At 34.1% G+C, this 27,123-nt stretch overlaps 1 protein-coding gene across 1 annotated transcript in view; it reads right to left on the reverse strand.

The window, feature by feature from the left end:
• Nucleotides 1–5,711: 5,711 nt before the first annotated feature.
• The window catches only part of ST8SIA4 (ST8 alpha-N-acetyl-neuraminide alpha-2,8-sialyltransferase 4), an 84,384-nt gene continuing 62,972 nt past the window's right edge, over nucleotides 5,712–27,123 (reverse strand). Inside the window, 1 exon segment of the mRNA XM_033111159.1 lies at nucleotides 5,712–9,711. Coding sequence (XP_032967050.1) covers nucleotides 9,429–9,711 — 283 coding nt within the window. The 3' untranslated portion in view covers nucleotides 5,712–9,428.

Below are 27,123 nucleotides of genomic sequence, written 5' to 3' on the forward strand. Positions count from 1 at the left end.
CTCTGCCTCATCCCTCATTCCAGTCACTGGTCCATCCAACAATACTGTACAGACAGCACCTCATGTCCAGCTGCATTGCCTCTTTTGCACATTGCTTGGGTGCTTCTCTGGCATATGCTCTGGGATACCTATGGGAGCTAGCTTAGAATTCGCATACATAACTCAGAAGTTCAGGGAATTTATCACTCATAGGTAAACTCTCAGTTCTAGATAGGGACTGATGAACAATTGCTTCCTCTTCCCGTCCCTTGAATCCTGAGAGCCTAATCATAAATTTCCTCAGTTAGTCCACACGGGATTGAGCCTCCAGTATTCACAGAAGCAGTTAATTTGAAAGCATATCTCTGTATAGGCTTTCTCTCCTTTCATGTTACAGATTCCCTGTGTCTTAATACATTCAGGCTGCTATAACAAAATATAATAGACTAGGTGGCTCATAAACAACAAACATTTATTTCTCATAGTTCTGGAGACTGGGAAGTCCCAAATCAAACACCAGCAGATTTGGTGTTTGGTGAGAGCCTGCTTCCTGGTTCAAAGTCAGCTATTATCTCGCTGTGTCCCCACGGGGTGTAGGCGGTGCAGGAGTGATTGGGGGTCTCTTCTATAAATGCACTAATCCCATTCATGAGGTTTCTACCTCATGACCCAATTACTTCCCAAAGGCCCCACCTCCAAATGTTCTCACTTTGGGGATTAGGTTTCAACATATAAGTTTGGGAGGGGCACGGACATTCCATGTATGGCAACCTGGTTCCCCACTTCTGCTTCCTGGAAGCAGTGTCCCAGTAGCCTATTTTCATTAAAACCCCATTCAGCTGCGTTTTTGAGGGACTCTGAACTATGAATATGACATGAATATATACCTGCTTCTGTGAATAGATTCCTTCATTTGATTATTGTCTCCACTTGTCCATGTCTCTGCCAGTTTAAAAGCATCAGAGCAGATAAGATATCTAGAATTGTGGAGATAAAAGAAAACTAAAGAAAAGTCCTACAGAAACATGGTTTAGATGAGGACATAAAAGAAGGCATCTGCAGAGGAGATAGAAGGTGTGTCATTGAATGAGAAGTAATATTAGAAGGTTAACATTCTATATCTTAGAAATTTGGGGCAGGTGCATTTTCAAATTCTTGGATCATCCCAAAATGAAACTTAAAAGTTATGATAATTTGGTAGCATGTATTAAAGTGACAGAAATAAATCATGTTAAAAGTCATTACTTGGAAGCAAGTCCAAGACATTTTCTTTTATGGTGCATTCCTTCAAGCTGGAAACATAAAGTAAATACTAAAACAGAAATATTTAGAAGGGAAAAATATTGTACAATGGATAATTTCAACAGGCCTGCAGTTATGTGGTTTTAGTGGTAAGTGTTTGGTGTAGTCTAGACTGCAGTTTTATTTAAACTTGTAATTCAACAATGATTCAGGGGAAGTGTGGTCAGGAGTATATACGAGGGTTCCAAAAAATGTATACAAGTTGCTCAAGCAGTAGTTCGCTGTAATCAGATGTTTCTGGATGCTGGTGGTAACCACTTTGAGCACCTCTGGTAATTGCAGAAGTCAGACGTGACTTCTATTCATCTTTCATTATCAATATATATTGAGTATTACAATTTTAATACAGTTTTCCTTTCTTAAAATGTGTATATATATATTTTTGGCACTCTCTTTCTCTCTCCATCTGTCTCTCTGTGTCTCTCTCTGTCTCTGTCTCTCTGTCTCTCTGATTCTCTCTCGCTCTCTCTATTTATAATATATATATATATATCCAGATATATATATATATATATATAATGTGTACATATATATATATATATATATACAGAAATATATATATATATATATGTATATATACAGAAATACAGCTAGTACCTGCTCTTTGGGTCTCATGTGTTAATGGAGTATTGTTTGCCTTCATTTTACCACCTGAGTACAAACCATGCTCATTGTACCCGGTCCTCTGCCTGGCCTCCTCTATGCTCCCCTAACTCTCTGTACACTCTAGGAATACAATACTGTCACCAAAGGATATGATTATTTATTTTCTTGTATGTGATTTCCATCTAAGTTTTGATAACTGTGAGGAAAGGTATTCCTCAAGTTTAGTAAAGTGCCTAGTAGGTACTATTACTTTATAAATGTTGAATAAATGTAATCATTTATAAGGCAAAATATTTTTAGATTTTATATGCCATCAGGATTTGCAAATATATCCTGAAAACGAGTTTATACATTCATATAAGATAAACGTGTCATCATTGTCTATAGAATTAAATTAAATTACCCCATAAATGAATACAGAGTTTACTGATATAAAGTAGGACTAAGAATTATGAATATAATTATTATAACAACTCACAAGAACACTAGCACTCTCAACGATGGCCATAGAATATCAGAGAGTATACTTATTTTTCTTTCGCTCAGCTCATATTTTACTGTTGAAGAGCTCAGCAAATAAAGACTTATAAAGGCTCATATTTTTAAAAAGAACAATATTGACATTCAGAGAGCCTTCAGAGACATTTCTGTGTATAAGCACATGGTAAATATCAAAGTGTCGAGTCTGTAACTACCTTGTGACTGTTCTGTACCCGAGAGACAAATAATCTGTGTGAACACAACGACCTTCTGCCCAATCATGGAGATCAACTAACAGAGAATCAGAAGTGGAACAACTCCTGTGGTAGCGATCTTTCCTGGAAAACATCTGCTACCAGCTGAGTGTGTTTACGTTGTGGCAGCGCTGGCAGATGTGCTCATAGACAGCCCATCTGTGTGGTGATGGGAGGCTGGAGCTATGGAAGCTGGGCTGGACCGACAGGGGAGAGAGAGCGCACTGTAATATACTGAGAGGTTCTGGAAATGCAAATTAGGACTTCATTGCATTTTTTTTTTCTTCCTGTGCTATTAATGCCTTAAAGCTAACTAATCTGTGTGCACTGTTTAGAATGAGCAATAAAGTTTAGTTTTGGGACCATTAGGCGTTTAGCCATGGTATGATTAATATTTTAGAAAAGAGTAATTGTTACTGTAAGAGTTACTATGAAAAGTTGAAAGAATAAATGAATATGTCAGTTTAAAATAATTTCGTATTTGAAAAGATTGGGTCTATGGGAAAATAAAACACTGAATAAAGTTAGCGTCAGCCTTTCCAATGGAAGCTCTTACCTGTTTTCCTGTATTGTTTGTTATATTCAGAAATGTTATCCAAAGTATGTTCTGTAGAACATAATTTCCTACTTGGTGGAAGTTATGTACAAAATTATCTATAACTTTTTAAGCAGTAGAAATATCTTTCTTTATTGCAAAATTTCTCAGATCTTTTTCTATGTCAGTATATTTTCTGAATCTCCAAGGGAGAGATATACAGAATTGTCATTCACTGTCATTCAAAAAACATATTTTTGTTGAGTATGTACTGGATTAATATTCTCTTACGTTTACTTGAGAAATTCTACTTTGGTGATTGAATCAGAAATCAGCAGTCTGGAAGCAAAAAAAAAAAAGAGAGATTTTTTTTGGTATTCAATTCTTTCACATACTTTCAGATTCCAGAAATTAAGCAACTAAGCAACTGAAATCTATCTTTTAGGAATGAATTAAACAATAATTTTATTTTTATATTCGAGAATTGTTTTTTTCTCTTTCACAGGGTCCTGCAAAATGAAGCTAGTATGTAAGGGCAAAACATTAAGTTGCCCCCTTCATTTGAAGATCAACTTACTCTGATTTTCAGGAAGAGAAGGAAACTATTAGGTTGGTGCAAAAGTAATTATTTTTAACCTTATAAACCACAATTACTTTTGCACCAACCTAATAGTTTTCAAAAATTAATGTGAAATGGATGAATTTAGCCATCTGCATAAGTTCAACCTTAAATATTTCTGTAAATATTTGCTAATGGAAATGATTGAAATACCCAAATTCAATCAAAATATCTGTACAGGAACCTCACAATTAGACTTTAAAATAGTTGTAATGTAATAATTTTTGCGATACATAAAGTCAGATTCTAACAGAAGCATAATCCAGTTTATATGAAAAATAAAATAAAAGAAAAGAATTTGAGGCAACAATTGGCAGTTTATGCAGCACCATCAGGAGAAAGCTACTGACCTGGAAGTCACACATCTCATCATCAGAGATGATTTGCTATTTGAGGACAGGGGTCATTTATTAGACTTTTCCAAAGCCTAAATTGTATATCTCTCCTAGATACTCACCTATACGCTTGATCTATGCTCATTAAAACATAATGTATTTGCAAATTTAAGTTTCCTGGGGAATGTTGTGCCAGTTAAAAACAGGCAGCATCAAAATGTGATGGGTAAGATAGAGGACACTGAAGTCAGCCTGCTACCTGGTTGCAATCCTGATTCTCTCGCTCCTGAGCTGTGTGACCTTTGGCAAGTCACATAAACGCTCATTTACTCTCATCTCTAAAACTGGGATATTTTCAATATCCATTTCATAGGCTCATGATGAGGTCTGATTATATCCCAAGAATAGATAGGAATGACCAACAGTATATGGATCTTTGAAAGTAAAAGTTAATTATGCAAATATAAATAAAATCTATATTCATCAACCATTGTTAATGGTTCACCGTTGGTCTCTAGGAAACATTTCAAATTTGCAGGATGCTAAAAGTGACCTCATGTATGAATTTTTGGAGAAAATAGTGCAAAGTTTGAAAACATAGACTAGACAGTTTTAGAATCTTCATTGAAGATTTGAACATGTAGTTTTCCAGGATCATCTCCTAGAGGGTGAACTTGCCAAAAATAGCCAGAGGATGTAATGGCACTTGAAATCACAAAAATCAAAGGGTGGCCTTAAGAATGTGCAGTGTGTTAAGAAGCCATTGGCCTCTCCAGCCATGAAGCTGGTGTTACCACCGACAGCAGTCAGTAGGAATATAAATTGAATACAAATCTGGACACTCCATTCCTTCAACTACAAACAGAATGCACCACACAAATACATTGTTAAGGATTTCCTGATGTTCAGTGGGCTTTTGATATTGTTCATATTCCTGTGCATACGCTTTAAATAATTTGCCAAATTGCCAAAGGCTGTGGCTCAGAGGTAAAGAAGACAAAATCACTAGCGAAAGCTTGGTAAAAACTATCACCATCTATTGATGTATGAAGTGGAGCGAGGGTTTGGATGTAAGAGATAAGAGAACAATTGGAAAAAAAAAGGATTTAATTTATTTTACAATTTTACAAATGATAAAACAGTAACATCCAATTGCTATACATAAACAATAGGGAAACAGTGTTGAACAGAATGAACTTGACCGAATAAACCTCCTATCTCAATTCCACAAATTATATAAGAAATATTCAGTAGCAATTATTCTGTGCAGCAATCCTATCTCTGTAAACTCTTTTTTTCTTTTTTTCCTGCTATATACATTTGAACCACTTGTGCTTTTGCCTACACGAAGAAACAATATGCATTAAAAGGTGCTACTCAAATGGGAGACACAGAACTTGGGGCCACAATCCCAAAACTGTAATTCAAATACATTGCTTGAAAGAAGCTTGCAAACATATTTTTTAATCTTTCTTTCTTTCTTTCTTTCTTTCTTTCTTTCTTTCTTTCTTTCTTTCTTTCTTTCTTTCTTTCTTTCTTTCTTTCTTTCTCTTTCTTTCTTTCTCTCTCTCTCTCTCTCTCTCTCTCTCTCTCTCTCTCTCTTTCTTTCTTTCTTTCTTTGTTTTTTTGTGTTTTTTTTAAAGATTTGGTCAGACTGGACCCTTATTGTAACTTTAGGTATGAAAAATGTGGAATTCACTTTCAAAGTAGATTCCTCTTAAAGCACGTTAGTAACTGAAGTCTCAAAAGAACTTCTTTACTCTAAAGTGGTCTTATCTCCAGAGTGCTTCACAGTGCAGCCCCGGAAGATGTTAGCATAACACAAATCTAATGTGTGCATATTACAGACCCAGTGTGTATACACACAAACACACATATATAACATTGTATATATGCATCACACATGTCTATTTGTACTATATAGATATACCTATAGCACATATATAATAAAATTATTTCTAGGTGGGCTTTATTTGGACTTTCTTTCATTAAATGTGAACAATAACCCTCTCTCACTCAATTTTTAAAACAATAGTATATTGATAATGTCTGTGGGGAAACTTTCAAACTTGTAGAGGTAACAACTAACTCTATTTAACTCTTCCTACACCCCTTCCACAATTATAGCTACTCCCAATAACCACGTGAAAACAACTCTTTTATGAACCAAATACCACATTGTATGCATTAGGACTAACTGGCTCAATTAGAAATAAATTATTTTGTTCACCTTTTTCCTGTGTAGTCGCTTAATAACTAGTTGGTATGTACACTACCCATAGCATTATTTAGAAGGCAGCTATGCTCACTTCTATACCACCAATGCAAACATAGCATTATTTAAATAAATTGCTTTTGTAAGCATGTATGCAGAAATTCCCATTAGCGATTGATCTACATTTTATATGATATAGACTACATAAAGACATTTAAATGCCCAGCACCTTCTTTCAGATAGAAAAACTTCCACGGTAATTTAATCAGTCCTGTGGGCTGAATCATTAGATTTGCCCAGAAAAATCTGATACTTGATTTTTTTTTTTTCAATTCCAGCAACTTAATATTAAGTATAGGACAGGCTGGGTAATGATGATGAAAATGTTTCCATGGCCTATTCATGTCAACAGCACAGTAACAATCACGTTCTCTGAAGGACAGGAATACTTCACAATCAGCTGCCTAAACCCGGTTGCCAGGTACCCGGTTAAATCGTGAAGAAGAAATAAAAAATTAAAGTTGTGGACATATGATAGTTTCAAAAGAAAAAAAAAAAAACCCAGATAGTTCAAGTATGTATTTATAATTTGATTTCATCATGATCCCTTTTGCCCCCTTCTTGGTTAAACCTCGATGCTTTTCCTTATTCTTGCTGTTAGTTAGCCTTCAGCGTGCTCCCTGCCCCATCCCTGTGGGAAGGCCACCGCCGACTGTGGAGGGGGATAGGTGGGAAGGTATTCAATAAGGAATGAAATGATCTTGGACAGTTTGCGTTCTTTGAACACTAAATGCCTTTCATTGAATTCACCCTTGAGTATTGAAAGTTCCCTGAGATGAACAAAAGTAGTCTCAGTCGATACTGAAGCCCTTTTTAGATGCCAAACATTTTCAGAACTGGGCAACGTATTTAGAGAACACAAAGCACAGGGTAACAAAGCAATGTGAAGCTAGCAAGGCACTACTCAATGTGTCTATGAGATAAACTTCAACGCACAGAACAGTGAGTGGCCGGGATGCCTTTGCTGTGGACTTAAAATTGTTTAGACGTTTGTTGAAAATGCAGTAAAAATGGCAAGGTACGTGGCTGCTGCTTTTTAAGACGTACTTTGAATGAGTTCTCAGATGGATTTGCCTATAAGAATTTACTTGTGATTCAAACATCTATTGAATTCAAATTAAAGGCTCCTCAAAAAATGTATCCCCAACTAATTGAAATTAAGGGTCTACAAATTACCCATTTGACTTGTTAAGTAATTCAGGCTTTTCAACTTTACGTTCAAGACATATGCCCAATTCTTTTAAAATTTCCAGTAAATAAGAGATTAACGATTAAAGTACATCTTGTTTTCTCCATTTTTTAGCTATATCTCTCCTTTATGCATCGTATTTTGTTTCTTAGACACATGAATTCTCAAAAAATAGTCTTCTCTACCCCATGATTTACCATATTTTAAAAATAATATACATATCATTAATTGAGAACTGTACTACAATGAAACCCTTTTGCATATACATATATATACATATATATATATGTATATATATATATATATTCTCCATGCTATTTTTCTTTACTCAGATTGCCTTGCCTAAGAAATAAGAAGTCATCTAAATTGTTTCAAGCCAAGAGTAGAAGTGGGTGCACAGCACTTCTGCTTTCTAAAGAAACAATTTACCATCACAATGACCTACCTATCATAAGTCACCAGAAAACTGGCCTGTAGGTCAATTCATATATGCTAAAACATTTTAAATCACTTTATTAATAATTTCATGTGCTTCTTTGAAAACACATTAATATAATACTGTGAATAAATTTAACCACAGAAAAAACACTGGTCAGTTTAATCCATTCAAAGTGCAAAATACTGACAGTTTCACTGTTAAACCTCTTAAAGTGAATCATCTCTGTCATGGAAACAACACTCTATTAGTCATCGTATTTCTGCACTAAGAAAATTTACTGATGACATGAAGAACACGTCAGTCTTTTCATTTGAATAATAAGGGGGAATATCAAAGAATTGGAAGTCATATCTCTGCCCTACCAGTCAAACACTTATTCTAAAGGGTAAAATGCTTCCACAAAATTATTAAGAAATGTAAAAGCCATGAAAGTCTTCCTTCAAATAACAATAAAGTTTGAGTTTGGAAAATTTAAAATATCTAGAGACAACATTTCCGTTAGTAGTATAATATACGAATATACTATTTTCATGAAAGGAGAATGGTTTGTTGTGTAGAAACATCAGTATAATCTTTGGTACCAAAAGTATATATTTTTTCGGCTAATTTTACCATCTCAGATGACACAGGACATCTTTCCTTTAGAATGGCTCAAGATTACTGAGTAGTACAGTTTAGCTGGTACCTTCTACACCACTGGAAAAAAAATCTGGAGGTTTAGAGTTGTGCAAAATACATTTTTTTTACAAAGTCATTGGGGTGATTGCTCTTTAAAAATATAAGAACTTTAAAAATGATTACTTGAAGATCATTTGTCTGATTCACATGTGTCTTAGGATTTCTAAGCACCCCAATTCCCAAACCAAAAGATTGCAGAGGACAAACAAAAACAGAAACAGAAACATAAAATTCATGATCAGACTCAGAGTCCTGACTGAAGGCATTTACTTGAGTTGTTTAATCTTATGAGTTTCACTGCTCAAATCGTTTCCATCTTCGTATCTGCTGACAAGGATGGTTAATTTCCCCATGGGTGCAGTTGTATTCCTGGGTTCCTCTTCTCATGTGCTTGTTGTTGCAGTGGCAGCCCAACAACGATGAACATATTTGCTTCTTTAACTAATGACGAGTGCATTGTTGGATCTTGTAAACACTACTAATTATACATTCAAACTGTGTTCTTAGTGGAAGTGGCACTTACTAGGACCCTTGAAGTCAAAATGTTTAATTTTCAGAGCACTTTGCAGGTATTTCATCAGCTGGTAGTGGATTTCTCACGGATGTCCTTTATCACCTTTTAGGTAATTGGCGGATGCTGAAACCCAGTCTTGTTTTGGATCCTATTTTCAAATCTTAGGAAGCATCTTCAGAAAAGAAGTGCATATTCAGTTTGTTTGTCTGTTTTCAAATGTGCTTTATTGCTTAACACACTTTCCTGTTGTCAGTTTCAGAGCGCCTCTGTTATGCAGCACATTTAACGTTTTAAATTCTAATGGCATTCTGTGAGGACTTGCATTAGAAAAGTACCTATATTTTAAGTCATCATAGTAATGATATTTGACGGCTTTTCCATTCAAATCCTTAGGGAATGGCCAGAATCCATACAGGTGAATTTCATCACAGAATCTTGTGGCAAGTGTATACATGAGGAGACCTGTGCTGGGTCTTTTGATGGGAACTTTGTTTGTCAGCCAGTAACTGGAAAAACACACACACACACACAGAGAGAGAAGAGAAAGATTTAGAGAAACATACCAACCAGTCTACACCAAGTATACTATGTGGAATTAAAGTAAATAACATTGGAAAAGTATCTTTATGAATAACATTCAAAAGATTGCTAAAGACAACATACAGAGGGTGCCAAAAAAATGTATATAAATTTTAAGAAAGGAGAAAACTGTATTAAAGCTGTAATACTCAATAATGTGAATACAAGTCACATTTGACTTCTGCAATTATAAGAGGTGCTCAAAATGGTTACCATCAGTGTCCAAACACTTCTGATTACGGTGAACTACTGCTTGAGCAATGTTGACCAAAGTGACTCCTTTCTTAAAATGTGTATACATTTTTTGGCACTCTCTGTATTTCTTAAGCACTCAGAAAATGTAATGCATTTATTTCCATTATACTCATTTTCTTGCTCAGTTTTGAGATCAGATAAATAGCCAGGGCTTGGAATGTAGGGATATTACTGTGTAATTTCATATTCATAATGAATTAGCAGTAATATTTATATAATATACAGAGTAGACTCTCAGAAAAGGTTAAATATGACTGCAAAAAGCACAATAATAAGGCAGAAATTAAGTAATTCTCCTCGAAAAAGAGAATTTGAAACTAAGCCTATAGTTTTTCAAAACCTCTAATATTTCAATTAAAAATACAAACAAATATATGCTTTAGCTGTATTATACTGATGTATTCAACTTCAATTGTCCAAAACACATTGTACTAAAGTAATTAAAACTATTGCCTGAACCCATAGAAGAACAACATAAAACACATATATTATTTGTAAATAGTTCACCATTTATGCAGTTGAACATTTTGTTAAATTGGTGAACTATATTTCAATGTTGATAAGTACTTTATGCTATTTATTTTAAAAGGCAATAAAATATTTCAAAATGTTCAGATCCATCATTGTTACCAAACTTTGTTCACCTGAAAAGCCTGAAAATTCAGAAGTTAATCATCACCTCTGATGTGAAAGGTGGTTTCCAATACTTCTTGGCATATTCATTATCTTATGTGGAAACTGCTAAAAGAGGAAGGGTGTAGATTTTCTCTGACTTTCAAAGTTGTCCACTTATAAATAGACTAAATTTAAAAAATTATTTTATTTTTGTTTTTATTATTATCTCCTATTCAGGAAAATATATACCCTGCCTTCCAAAAGTAAGGAGAAGATTATTACCTTCTGGTTCTTGCTGTATTTAAACACCTGCCTTAGATTTTACATAATCTTATTTTCTTTTTCCTTTTATAAAATAATTTATGAAGCTTTTCAGGGGAGACCAAATATATTGAGATTATTGAATATGAAACAAATAAAATTTTGTTTTATTTCATTTGGTAAAGAAATATTGAACTTTCAAACCTCACGACAAACATCTAAAACAGCGAACATATACTTAGCCATTATTATCCCCCTTTTTTCCCTTCTTCGTTCCCCTCCTTCAAACCAGGATTGATTGTTCACATTTTTAAATTTTTCTTGTTGGGTGAAGACCACATGCTGAATATGTTAAACCATGTAAAATACATTATTAACCTTTTGTTATGACAATGTTCTAAGAAAGCCTATTCTCAGTAAGAAGGATCATACGGAATTTTCAGAGAACATCTATTTTTTCACAGCCCAAAGGTAGCTGGATGAGCACAAACCACAGCACATTGGTGACATCATGACAAAACCACAAACACTAATTCTGTGCTGGGAGCATAAACTACAGTTTGAAGGCCTGAAGCTCTCTCAGCTTTGAACAAGGAGTTGTTCTTAACATAAAATGATTATTATTAGAAAGTCTTATGATTGTGGTATGTGTGTGGTTACAAATGTCAGTAGATGCAGTTGGTTAGTTTTAAAAAGCGCATTTACTTTTAAATGTTTAAAGTGGGTGAAGTTCAAACTCAGTCGAAAAGTGACTATTTTCATCAGGGAGTGTCAATGATTGGAAATAGTTTGACTGTATGAAGGTTATCTTACTCTAAGGTGAGAAAAAAATAACTAGCAGGAAATAATATAATGCTATATTATTTGTATGGGACTGCTGGGTCACATTAAATGTGACTCCATGATGACATTATAAATAAATGCTTTCCATTTCCTAATTCTGGAGAGATCTGATGGAAATCCACTTAACTATGGACAATCACAGACAAAATACCAAAGCAACTTCAATATGTAATACAAATAAGCAACTCTAATGTTAGGAAAAATACGGAAGGCAAAATTATTGGTCTAAATATCTCAAAACAGTGTCAGAGATGTACAAATCACTCAACATTTTTAAACCCAGGCACTTTATGAGACACCACAAACAGACAATCAGTGAGGTTGTCTTCTTTTTACCCTCAAGTCAAGAATCTGACATCTAAATGCAGAGTGAGCTAATTAGCATTATGGACACATCAGCACATCTAGGAAAATACAATAGGAAAATGTAATCCTTGTGACAATTCTCAACTCTGTGATAATGACTTCAGTGAAGATTTTATGGAGAAAATGAATTGTTTAATAGGAAAGACATACATACCTAGGGTATTGATTAACATTAATAAAAATTGTGTTTTGAAAACTAAATCCTGATCATCTTATTTGAAAATAAAGGGTAGAGAGGCTTCAAAAACTTGTTGTATTTTAATCTATGCAGTTAAAATACTGGTATCAATAAACTTTGGCTTAGAAATGCTAAAAGAAGAAATTAAGCTTTGTGATGTTTGGATTGTAACAATTTGAATAATTCCAAAGAAAAATAAATTACCTATTTTTTTCAGGACAATTTTGGAGAAAAAGCACAAAGCAAATGCCATTTTCCCTGTTGATTACTAGAAAATCACTAGAAAACAGACCTTAATAAATGGCATCAATATGTAACAAATAAATCGAAACAAAACCTTAAAGTAGGCCAAGAACTGAAGTCACAGGTAATACATTCTGTGAAATTAAAATATAGGAGCTGATGCAAATAACCAGTAAGAGTCTTCTATGTGCTTATTTTAAATCTAATGTAATTCTTGTAATTATGTCGGCCAACCTAAATGATCAGGATTCAGTATTTTCCCAAAAACACATTTTACATGTGAAAATGATAAAAATGGATATTCCTTTTAAATTATAGTAGCATAATCAGATAATATCTGTCAACTTTACAAGTCAAAGCCCAGAGTACAATTTTATTATCCATATTTGAAAGTATTTGTTTACATACCAGCTGACATTTAAAAACTATACACTTTTTGTGAAGAGTTTATAAAAAAGAGAATATTAACTTAAATTTTTAATCTTAATTAGGAAAATAATTGAATTGAAAAGACTGCATTGACAAAATAACACACTACTTATACTCTAATTCAGAACAAGCTGTTCTACTTTTTATCTCAAATTCATACCTATTGTAGCTTAAAATTTAGTAATTTGGTTTTCAAGTCAGAAAATAATCTAGTTCCTATGTATGTATTTCTTTATATAGAAACTGTTTTTTTAAAAATTATAAAATAAATTATAAAAGGTTTTCTTGTAGAAAACTTGAAGAAAAAAATGAATGAAGGAGAAAAGTATCCACCATATCAAGATAATTACTGTTATAATGTGTGGCATCTTTTTGTTTCCCTGACAGTTTTGGATATTAATATATATTACAGTCATTCACAGATACACATAGAATATTTCTCATCAACTAGGCTGCTTTATTTCAGATATTATTAATTCCCTCTCTCCTCCCTCCCTTTATTTCTGCTTTAGTATTGTAATACTCTGTCTTGTATGAAACAAACTCACCCTGGAATTTATGTGTAAATTAAATATGTCCTTGTTTTTTTAATACATGTAATCATCTCACTACTTCTCAGTATAGAAGCTCCGATCTTGCTAAGCAAGATGTCTTATCCACTGTTCCTCCAACGTATCAATCCCGTTTCTTATTTCAGACAAACATAACACCTGGAATGCCTTTATCCACCAAATCAGTGTTCTATGGAAGGCCATATTTATGGTCACAACACGTGGATGTGAATCTGTGAAATAATGCTTTTGAATCCTTGGGAAAGCTACTTCATTTCTTGGACATTGGGCAATGACATTTAACATACGAGCTTGTTATGATCATGTAAAAGAGACAGTAAGTGTGGAGGAATCTAGCATGGTGCTTAACACATAGTAAGTAAGTGATAGTAGTTGACATTCAACATATCCCATATTCTTCAATCCCACTCATACATCCCGCTTCTCTCTTGCCATCTTCTGTAACTACATATTGTCTGAGCAATTGAGGTCAGATCATTTAACCTCAATGGACATGTTTCCTTAGATGAGAAACAAAAACATGTGATTGTATGGCTTTGGGGTTTCCTCTATCTATGAGATTCTATTGCTGTTTTAAATATTCTGTGTTTGTGAAACTGTACATTCCCTGACACACTCTCGGTCCTGCTCTGTTTCCTCCTCTCTATTCTGTTCCCTTTACCTTCTTTCAGGTTTGAATACATTGCAAAGCAAAGGAGGTACTCAGTAAATCCTTCTTGATTTTAAAGCCAGCAATGTATTAGATATTATTAGATATATTAGATATCATAATAGATATTTAGATAATTAGATATCATAAACTAGATAATAATCACCTGATGAGCTAACGTATGATTTCAAGCAAGCAACACTTCAGAAATAAAGCAAAAAATGGTGTTCTCAACAGCATTTAATGTGCTAATGACAGTTCACACTCAACATATTCGCAAATAAGGAATATTAATTTGTACTTATATTTAAACAAAGAAGTCTAAAAGTATAGAAGTAATATTATTGTTTTTCATATTAAAACACTATTCTTCCAACAACTGAACATGAAAATTTCTAGAAGAATTTGAATAGAGTTTGGAGTCCCACTGTGCCAAGGTTTTTAACTCAATATTATATTATATGCAAAGTTTCCATTCACAAGCCCAGAAATTCTTTTATCTGGAATGTGAGATGAAGTACATAGCATAATGTCCTGTGTTCCCTTAGTTCAGAGATGTCTTTTCTATTTCTCCTCTCATATTTAATCTTCCCACCACTGAGCTTTGTGCCTGATTCCACAGGAAGATTCTGTTAAGAGTAAATAAGTTGGCTTCTGGTTCTAAAACGCCCACGGGAATTTGAGATAGAAAAGAATAAGCTTTCTGTAATTCATCTTTACAGAAGATATCTGCATCTCCCCAATGCTATACTCCAGCCCCCAAAACCAATTCTTTTATAATATCTGAATATTATATATGAATTTTCAGAGATTCTGTCCTCCATATTTGTCAATATGTTGGTTCATTCTTAGGAGGAGCGTACTTATACAGGTTAAATAATATAAAATTTTTTTAAAAATCATCCCTGGATATACCAAAATAGAACAGCTCTGCTGTTTTGTTTTCAACTCTTCAAATAGTACTTTCACTGTATTCCCAGTCCGCAGTATGCTACATAAATGACTTCATTTATTTAACATGCATAAAACTTAATTTTTTAAAACCTGTTTTGGTAAAGTTCATGGTACTTTATGAGATGACTTGTGTTACTACAAAAGTAGGACTGGTGAGTATTGCTTTTTTAAAAAAAAAATAGAACTTCCAGCACTGTATTACTGAAAATAATTCAGTTCACCAGGAATTAATCTTTATGTTATTCCAGAGAAGCAAAAAAGTGACAGGTCTTCAATTCACTTCTCGTGTGAGGAAACAAAGGGACAGAGAAGCATATTAAATGTGATTTGGCAACCTAGGAGTAAACCCAGGAGTAAAAACATATGCAATTTATTAAAAGGTAGCAAGGATAACAATAATTTATAGAGTATTTATAATGAGCCAGACACAGTGTTAAGAGCTCTGGGTATGTTGTTGCTGTTTTTGTTTTTTGTTTGTTTGTTTTATTTCCACTTGATCATCACCACAAACTTATGAATATTTGTTATTTCAGAGATGAGGCAGGACACTGTGGCTTGGGAAGGTTAAATAACCAGTTTAAGGTCATGGAGACTGTAGGTTATAGAACCAGGATTTAAGCCCACATTTATCTGGCTATGATGAATCCAATTTCAACCAAAAAGGAACTGAATTCTTTAGCTTCACGAGAGCATTCAGCTTGGGATAGCAAATCCTTGGGACCATTTTCAACATAGAGTTCATGGGGGGAGAAACAGAGATCTGATTAGTGTTTTGGTGATTAACAGTCTGGTGTGGATGGTCATGTGTTTTACACACGCAATGTTTTTGGCTTTTTTGTTTTATTAAAAGGTAAATAAGAGTGGACCAGTATACAGGACCCAAGTTCAAAAGAGGATTTTGTAGTTTCGATATATGACTTACTTAACCACATTGCAAATGCCAAAGGCAGTGACATTGCATCAAAGGGTAGGGATTTCCATGCAGATTTGAACAAGTCTTCTAAAGTATTTGGAAGAGTCATAAAAGTGAAAGCAGGAATTTGTAAACTCAAGAGGTCAACCTGTCAATATTTTTTTTCTATGTGCCCTTTGCATGCAGAGCTCTGTATTAAGTAGGTGATAAGAAGAAAAGAGGAAATCCTTTCTGCAGAGGCCTTCACAGCCTACACGCAGAAAATGTTTTATCCACCTTCCTAAGCCTAATTCATCAGATTCGTAGAGGACTCGTGGCATGGGGAAAGGAGTCAGGGTACTACTTTTAGCCCAATAATCTCTGCATTCTGTTTGGTACCCATTTATGTTATTTGATGTCTGTTATAGGAATCAGGATGTGACATTAACTCTGAATTTCATTATTTTTCTTTTTGTCTGGCTAGGTACATAGGTTGAGTGTAGATGCGGAGTTAAGGAACTCTAGGTCTACCTATACTATATTGGTTTTGCCAATGTTTCATATTTTATTTGCAAACATACAACTCTCATTATTGTGATATTAGTAATTCTACTTCATAGTCACAATTGCAAAGATTTTCACATGATCCTCATAAAATCCTGTGATATATGCTATAGTGTATGTTGCCATCCCTACTTCACAGAGGGGACAGTTAGCAGCTCAAGAAGTACAATAGGCTTGTTCAGTTTTGCTCAGCCAATGCATTGTACATTGGTGTGTTGGTAAATGTTTAACGGCAGGCACTAACTAGGGGAGAGAGAGAGTCGCTAATTTGTAGCATTTGCCAGCTTCTGTGGTGCAAAGATTCCCATAACATCAGTGAACCCAGAGATGGGAAGAGATGGCACAACCAGCTCTTGCAAGCCAGTATAATAAGCCAGCTCCAGTGCACCACTGACTGCAGAAAAGAAAAAGAAAATATTCCTCCTGGCGTGTAGCCCCTTATGGTTTACATGACAAAATTCAACGTTGAAGAAACTTGCCTTCGAAAAATTTCCAGGTAGTTGTTTATTTTTACTCCATTTGTAAAGAGAGAAGTTGGGGGTATAACTTGTATCTCTGTAAAGATAGCTTCACTGCGCACTCATAGAGAAGTTTAACATTATATAATAAAATAGAAAGAGATGAATCTATTTTTGACACATATCTTAGCATAGTAGGCACTTAATGAGTCCTTGTTCAATTTACTTTTGCTGGCATTTTAGAGATTTGTAGTGTTAATACAATGGAGCACACTCATGGCTTCGCAGTCTCTGAGTCACAATATTCAATAGTGGGAAAGCCCTGGGAAAGCTGGAGTCTTGGCTTTGCTTTACCTTTAGCTAACTATGTGCTCTTGGACAAACCACTTCAACTAACTTAGACTCAGATTACTAACCAATAAAACGAGATCCTTAATTTGGCCTCTACTACATCTAAAACTCTCATTTGTAAAAGGTCGCAAGTAATCTGAATTCAGATTGAGGAACATGAAATTTCATCCAGTTGTAGCAATAGTCTAATCTTTACATTTTTCTTGTTATTATTTATTAACTACTATTACTTTTTATAATGTGTGATCTGACATAATATGCAGCATTGCCCTTCAATAAGATTATAGAGCTGTTTGATAAAATCATCCATGCTGAAAATTTAACATCATTTCTAGTTTTCTGTCATATTTGAAACTAGAGGTCATAAAATTTACTTCTAAATTCATAATAAATTGATTTTTGATATTATAAAATTATAAAATCATTTATTATAATTTCAAAGATAAAGCGAATGAAAGAGAATTATATCGTAGGAAAATGAAATTGTTCTGAGAAGTGAGAACAGGTAAACAAACATAAACAGAGGACTCCTTTAGACTTTATTTACCATGTCAGAAACCTGAATGAAATTTAAATGGATCACACCAAAACTACATCATGTGTTAGATTTTGGTGAAGGAGAATTAAAAAAAAAAAAAAAGAAAAAAGAAAAAGAAAAAAAATATGTATATATATTATCCTATATAAATGGCTTCTAACTATTTTGGGATGTCTCAGAGATAATGCCTAACTTGAACTGGTGCATGGAGGCTATGGCAAAAAATGAAGAAGATGTGATGCCAACGTTTTAATGACCTTCTCTTTTAACCCAATTGAATTTTTAAAGACAACTGAAATTTATAATTTAAACTGACAAAATGAGGAAGTGGTGACCTCCAAAAGGTGAAATACTGGAAACATAGAGGGGGAAGTTCTTTTGAAGCGTGAGGAAGGCGTTAAATGAGGTTAATGCTTATGTGCCTTTTATATGATCTTACTAATGAGATCATATTGCTTTTGGAAAAATCAACAATTATGAAAACCTTACATTTTCCCTATTACAATTAAAAGGAAGCAGTGAAATCATTTATAATAAGACATGGAGTCCTACACAAAAAGAAAGAATTAAAAGCAAGTGGGTAGGTAATTCTAAAACTTAGCAATAATGGATTAGATATTGGGAGATAAAAACGAGAGTGGCTTTACCCATGGAAATTTTCCATTACATAAACATTTATTCTAAGGAGGCAGTTACAGATGACACTTCCACATTCCCCAGGCAACATAAGAAGAGTTTCATGGACTTTTCATAGTAAAAGTCCATTTTACTATGATAACAAAATGTAAACATCCCTTCTAGTGGTCTGATGATCTTATTTTAGCTCGATTTGGACTAGATTCAAATCTATATGCCCAGTTTACATCAATAGATCAAGTTACAGGAAACTTCCAGATAGGAAGTATGCTAAAATCTATTTCAAGAGAAGGACTAACAAATGTGATCTATAATCCATTCAATAATGTAAAGTACAAAAACATCAGCTGATCACCAGAGTTCTTCCCAAAGCCCAGGGAAGGAATGGAATCAAGATAGTCATAAGCAAGTTCAAAGTAGTTCTTTAAAATTTTCCCCGCAAGTTTCAAAATAATAGCATATGGGAGCGTAGTCAAATTTAGGTCATTATTCCTGCTATAAAGAGTGTGATGCTGAAAGGACTGCCCATTTTGGCAATTCCCTTGTTCTTGGCATAAATTTATCATTCAGTGAAGGATTTTGTATGAGTACGTAAGTTGAGAAAGGGGCACTCTCAGGGATGCACACTTTGGGATCTGAATTATATTCCAAAGTAACTTGTCACAGAAACGCTACTGCTGTAATTCTGCTGCACAAGATGAATTAGGGGATTTAAAAAATATATATATTTATTTAAACTTTAAAGGGCTCTAAGGTGATATATAATATTTTTCATTAAGTCACATGTCAATAAATACTTGTCCTTTTATTTTTCCTCCAGATGTCAATCTTTACTTAATGAAAGCCCAAACTAGCCCTTTTCTCTCTTTGAGCCTTACTTAATGCTGATCCCTTCAACATATTTTTAAGCGGGATCACTTAATACATAAATCACATTTATAAAATAGCTGCCGAATGGAAGATCATTTGTAGAGATTTCTTTTTGAAAAAAAAAAAGAAATGTTCTTATACTTCTGAAAATATAAAACAATTAGAAATACAGCTGTAAAGATAATTACATTATGTAATATTCTATTTTTTGCAATGGAAAAATATGAAAGTGAAAACAGTAATACAAACTCAGGCTATTGTATAACAAACTGCATCTTGCCTGAGACTTCTTACTGTAATGTACATCATAATATTCAGTTACAATGAAATGTTGAAAGAATAAAGTTGGACCCCTTCTTTATACCCTTTGCAAAAAAAATAGCTCAGAATGAATCATAGACCTAAATTGAAGGGTGAAAACTCTAAAACTCTTAAGAGTACAGAAGTAAAATGACATGACCTTAAGCAAAGCCTTCTTATATATGACACCGAAAGTACAAGTGACAAAAGAAAAAGTAAACTGAAGTTTATCAAAATTAAAAATATTTGTGCTTCAAAGGATACCATCAAAAAAATGAAGAAGAAAAAAAATAGAATGAGAGAAAATATTTGCAACTCATATCTGATAAGGGACTTGCACAAAATACATTTAAAAATACTCCTACAACTCAATAAAAAGACAAAACAAAACAAACAAACAAAAACAACTCAATTTAAAAAATAAGAAAAGGAAAAGAATAGACATTTTTCCAAAGAAGATGTATAAATGGCTCATATGCACATGAAAAGATGGTCAACATCATTAGCCATCAAGGAATTGTGAGTCAAAATCACAATGAAATACTTTTTCACACCAACTAGAATGGTTATAATAAAAATGACAAATAATAATGTGTTGGTGACAAGGTGATACAATTGGAACCCATCCTTTGCTGGTGCTTGTGTATGAGAGTAAAATGATGTGGCCCCTTTGGAACAAGTTCTAGAAGTTCCTCAAAATGTTAAACCTAGAGTTAAACCAGATGATGCAGCAATTGCACTCCGAGGAATGAGATTCTCTCCTCTACCAAACTTTAGTTTGGCTCATCTGAGCCCTCTTGTCAAATAGGTCTCTACTTTGGCTTTCTGTGTCCATCCATGCTGAGTCCAGTTTTAGCAGGAATCCCTGCCATGTTAGTTTAAGGAGAATCCCCACACTTTTGATATCTGATCAAATTCCTCATCTCCCAACTTTTTTCAATTCACTTAATATAAATTTACGTACAATTAAAATTTAATATATTATGCTGATGCAATCATATTAGGAAAGATCAGTCAGATCACCTGCACACATGTCCATAACATTCAAATCCACTAGTGAATTTGAGTTCAGTTTAGTTATTGTTTTTGTTTATAGAATGTGATGAATTATTGCCTGTATTATACTATTAGGGTTTATATTACTAGGAAAACAAATGGACAAACAAAAAACCCAATAGTTACTTCTTTTATACTTGATAAATTTTAAAAGGCAGGGAGAAATGATAATTAGGTTTCCACCTAGAATGTGAATTATACAATTCAACTGAATACAGCAATCACAAAATTCCCATAAATTTAGAGGCACTGCCTAAGACAACCATTTATTTCATACAATTTGTTTTCTTTTAGCTATACTCATATTATAGAAATTCAGGAATGACTATAACAAAACTTTTCCTCCAGACTCTTTGAAGAAGAATGTTAAGTTGATGGAGATGATTAGCTCAGACCTCAGGACAATGAACTTACCAAGTGGGTGAAACATAACGTTCTTTAAAATGAAAATATAGTCAAAATGCCTTTTTGTTGTTGTTGTTCAAGAGGACTATTTCCATAACAAAGCATCTAAGATCACTTTCTGATGATAGATTCTACTTGGGAAAAATATCTGAATGCAGGGAATACGTGGGAGTTGGCGTACGAAACATGTGTACAGTATTCTTGACCATCTATTTCTCTTTGTGTTAGTGAATTCACGTAATATTTTTTTGTATACTGACTCAAATTTCACTTATAAAGTTTCTTAATGCACGAAACACCCATAAAGTGCAGAAAGCAAGAGATGAATCTGGGAAATACACAGGTTCAGAAAAGGAATATGCACTACTGGAAAATAAATCACATTTAAATTTTGGAATAAGAGCAATTAGGTGTTATATATTAAGAAATCTCATACTGAATCTCTGATGGTCTTACTTAACTAATAAAGACACCTTTAAAATGTCTCAGTTGCTATCTTAATATTCATTCTTTCAAATGAAGATGATGTATGAAATGCAACACCAAAAAGCTGCAAATCATTAAAATTTGTGGGCACTCTGGAAGATCTGTGTAGAGAGTGCTTAATTTTGTACAGGCATGAAAACAATCCTTTTTACCTTTGGCCTAGCAATTGTGTATGGAAGCAAACTCAAGGACTGAGCTATATATCTAAGGAACAATAACTTATAGAATCTAAGAGAAAAACAGGAGCCATCTAGTAGAGTGCCTGATTAAATAAGAAAATATACCAGGTAAGTTCCTCAAAATGGTTTCTTACATGAGAGACTTTGGTAAATGAGATCCTTAACCAGCTTATTAGGACCACTGATTATTCACGGTGAAGAAGGTGAAACAGGTAGATCTCCGGAGTGGAGTGGAAGTAGAAGCATAATGAATATTATAATTGTTTTGATCCAATTTCAGTCATACTACTTAATTTATTTTGAAATTCCAAAAGAAGTGCATGAAATTTCATGGTTTTTCAAAAAGGGCAAAGTTAAAAAAGCTTTGAGGATTGTCTGTGGATTCTACCTAAAAATATTCTGCAATATTAACATTAAACATTCTAAGTCAGTGATGTTGAAATGCAGTAATGAGAATGGAAATAATAAGTGCACTTATGGCTATCTTTGATCATATTTTAGTTATTAAATTCTGTCTGTAGCATATGGAGTTTCCAAATTCTTAAGTGTTCAATAATTCAGAGTTATCTAATCTAGACCAGTTGCCAATTAGTTTGGTCTCATAGACCTTAATTTCAAGAAAGCTAAAAATATTCACTATGATGGTTCTTTCTACAGCAAGAATTGTCAGGTTAGAGACAGGCTCTAGAAGTGAAGGGCAGTGGCTGAACTCTAGATATTAAGTGGCCTTTTAGGCCTGGCAACTATTTACGGTAAGGAAAATAAATCATATTGTATACAAACGGAATACCAGTGTATAAATAAATGTGCATTTTATAGCTATAGTATTAAGATCCGTCTTAGGTAGATTTTTTTTTAACCTTTTTTTTAAAAAAAAAAACAAAAACAAAGAGTATTTAACTAATTTAGAGCCTGTAGAGAGCTTTCCCTGAAACTCAATTGCCAGTAGGGCTCAATTTAAGTTGAGTATAGTAAGGTCAAAAATATAATTTGTATAATTTATAAAAATTAACTTGGCAGAATAAACAAATCCTCATCAGAAGAATTGTACATTTTCTTCTCTCTTCACATTTCATCAACAGTTTCTGCATTTCCAGAACTCTAGTTCTTCAGAGTATTGTGACCAGAGGGAAACAGAGGCAATATGATGTGTGTGTATGTATGTATGTATATATGTATATACATACATACATATATGTATTAGTTAAAAACTCTCTTTTCAAAATGTGACAGAAGTTTCGTTGGCTTGGAATTACCTTTTTTTATATGTGGTTCTGTAGACTAAAGAAATTGGAACTACACCGCAATATTAAGTGATGATCTCCCATATTTTATTGAATCTGGCCAGTTTCCCTGTTCCCTATCTCTTGTCCACGTTTAAGAGCTGACTACATATTCTAATGTGGGAAAACACTATTCCTTTTCAAACAGAAGTGCTACATAAGTTTCAATTTCCAGTTGATTCATCAAAACAAAGCTGGTTCAGAAAGGGGAAAAATTACAAATTGCTTACATCTGTTCAACCTAAAACATTATTCATACTTTGTCAGTGATGATGACTAAGCCATCTGGGGAATATGATAAGTGTTCAGGGAAAAAAAAAATCTGTCACAGTTCAATGAAGAAATGACATGTGTGAAAGTCTCAAGGTTACCTTATAGTTCAGTGATGGCTTTCAGCTATTTGGGAAGAGATAACTTCTCAATTTACATACACACAAAGTATAAACACTTATCTAACTAAATGATTTTACATAGTAAGCATGGACATATTTGTTAAATAAATTAATGAATTCTTGCAATCAAGAGTTCCTAAGATAAACAAGTGAAACAAATTATTATAGGTTATTATTAGGAAATAGGACATCTCATTCTAATTAATAAAGTGAATCTGTATCGTAAACATACTATTAAATATGGCTATACAATACACAGTTATATGTCATAGGTATTATATTTACATATACAATTATACATAATACATTAATATGTGAAGAAATATATGCAAATAAACATAATAATGTATATGTAAATCTCTATCTCTAGTTTGCTATGCAAATATATAAACACAAAAACATTCCTTAGGTATAATTATCTAAATATCAGAATGCATAGTTGACAATATTGCCTTAAAATCAAAAATAGTTTGAGATAGCAGTCCTTTTGTAACTGTAGTGTCATTTGATCAAAGTTTCTTGCACTTCCTTTTTGCTTTAAGAAGGAAGTCTTTTGGTTGACTATGCAGATCTTTAAAATTCCTGATAAAACTTTGCCTTAGATAAGACATTTCTGGGATGAGACTTATTTTAGTCAGTTTTAGCAAGAAAGTACCAAATTCAAACATAAATTTGATACTTGACCCTGTTTCGTCCTTTTAAGAAACTTTTAATATGAAAAAAATAATAATTTGCTCTCAAATTGATTTACTACCACCTATTTGGACACACCTGAGAGACCATGTATGTTAATTCCCTATTACGAAAATACTTAATAATCACTAATCTTACTCCCTGACTTTCTCTTGATATTAATGGTACAAGTTAGGAAATTTCAAATTTTACTATACATTTTGGTGTTAGAGTTATAAATTGATAAACAAATTTGAAAATAATTCAGTATCAAGGAATTGATATGAAATACTTATTTTAAATCTGGTTTATAGAACTATCTCTTTTTCAAATATTTCATTGAAATACCTTGGGCGATCTATAGCAATTTTGCCTTCATTGAGGAAAGAGAAGGACAACAACACATAATTTAAATCTATATGGCTTCCAACTAGTCTGCACCCTTCTCAAATATAGACCAAGAAAAATATTGAATCAGACTCCATGCAGAAAATCTGCAGCAATCAAAGACGAGAAGAGGTATGGGGTCACTTCCAGTCAGGTGCATATTTAGTATAGGTCATCCTGTTGAAAAGATCACATTCAAACGTGACTGGAGCTGTGTATTTGTATTCATTCTACCATGGAAACAGTTTGAATGCTTTTCTCTAGAGACTTATGTATCTCAGTGACAGCTGCATTGCCACAATATGCTGAAGTGGCTCATCCTGACAGGTCATATCCTGGATTTCACGTTCTGAATGGCAGCTGGGATGCCAGAGAGTTTTCTCACAGTGGGTGAGCCGTGTATTTAATCAGGCCCTCCCTGGCTTCAGAGACAAGCAGCATGTGTGGTTACAGGCCACTCTAAGAAGTCCAAGATGCACCTTTATCACTCTAAATAGCAGTGACATTCAATGCAGCAATCTCAGCAGCTCTATTAGAACGGTGCGAAGTGCCTTTTAAGTTCACAGATTCCCTGTGTCCTATTGTAGTGCTTTCCCAGAGGTCACGTGCAGCGTCAGCACCAGTTACACTGTTGGTAAACACTGGTTAAGTGATTCCAGTTTCAAACTGAAATCCAAAGCTACATCCATGTATCTGTGTATAGACAGATGCATAAACTGAATTAAAAATAAAACACCTTTATTTACAGTTCTGGGACATCTCACCAATCAGAGCAAATCTGATTGTAACAACAAAACATGAGTCCACTCCCATTCACTGGAAAGTGGATTACTTGTCTAAGGTGAGTCCTTGCTTCCTTTCAGGGGTGCATTTTCAGTTCTCAAGTTCCTTACCAACTGCGGCTTGCACAAACTTATCACTGTGCAAAACCCGAATGAGCTGATGAGCGATAAATGAATATATGCTGGCACGAGGAGGATTTCCCTCAGCCTTTTGGAACTCCTCACTTGTGCCAGACAAGCAGCTTTTCAGGGCATTTGCCCAGAACACCTGACAGAGCAACTCCCTGCTACACCTTTTGCAAGCTTGAAGCTCCACTTTACACTCCCTGAGACCTCAAAAAGCAATGCCTTTTTGAAAACCTCTCCATGTTTCATTAAAATACCTGCAGTTTGCCTGTCAAAAACTTCGACAGAAAGCTCTAGAATTCTAATAAAGGAAGCTCAGCAGTTTGCATGAAGTGTGGGAGATCCTAGTCCACTGGGGTCGATTCAAATCCAAGAGGCAAAGGCCTTCATTTAACATGACTTCCTGATTGAACAAGGGAAGAGTTCAGTTTTTTCAAAGTCCCAGATTCCTGTGAAATGTTCTCAGCAAGTCGGAGACTGAGAAGAATTTTCATTAGCTTAATTATCATAGTCAGGAAAAGAACAAAGCCGTGTCAAGTGACTTACTATGAAACACCAATGAGTTCTGGTGTAGACAGTGTTTGGGCCCAAAAGGCAGTGCACTGATCCCCCAATGGAGGGTGTGGGAATAGGGACTTGCTGGTATACGAATATTCCCAAGTCACAAATCTTTACCTATGAACTATGAATATCCTGCATGTTGAAATATCAGTGTATGCCCTCACACTTTCATTCACCCCAAGGCCCTGCTGTGCTCTGCCTTCTCTGGATAATTACGAAAAGAATTCCAATGAATAACAGAAGCCTGAGAGCCTTTTGAAGCTACGACTTTCTCCAAGCAAAATCATCTTCAGACCTGCTGCCCTCTCCTTTGTCCTTTTTCCTCTCATGGGTTAGAAATTTAACCTTAATCCTTTCTCAAACATAAGCATTTATATCCTCTTAGATCCATTTTCCTTGACTCCTCCAATGATTGCCCAAATGCTTTGATACATCTTTTCATTTACTTGAAGTTTTTCCTTGCCTTAATTCTATTTTAGAGTTATAAAGAAAAAGTTGAAAAACAAAGAATACTGACAGTGATAGATCTATAATAGGGATAGGAAAGTCATAAGTTGAACAGAAAATGGACATAATAAATTACCTGTGACCTTAACCTCTAAAATGCTTGAACATATCTTTTAGAAATTCCATGATGTTTCTATCTAGCATACGTTTCTCTTCCAAGTAAAACTGAATTTTCTGAAGTACAATGAAACAAGAAAAAGCGATATAAAGCTTTATCTTTTTATTATGTATGCCTACTATGAAGAGTGCAATTGTAATATCTTTGTAATCTTTGGCGATGAATGTGCAACATTAAAGATGAGGGGCTTGTGTGGCCCAGTCTGAGAGTTCAGCTCTTTATGAAAATTATAGAAATATTGTATAATAAGACCTGTTCCAAAGAGCAAACAAATGAAAGGCAGCAGAGTTTAGCAAGATGTATCCCTGTGCAGTAGTTATCGGCACATTGGAGCCAGACTGATGGATTCTGGTCCAGGGCTACCACTTACTGGGTGAGCTTGTAAAAGACATTTAACTTCATCATAAACAA

Source organism: Rhinolophus ferrumequinum, chromosome 7 (assembly GCF_004115265.2).
Source record: "Rhinolophus ferrumequinum isolate MPI-CBG mRhiFer1 chromosome 7, mRhiFer1_v1.p, whole genome shotgun sequence".
NCBI lineage: Eukaryota > Metazoa > Chordata > Mammalia > Chiroptera > Rhinolophidae > Rhinolophus > Rhinolophus ferrumequinum.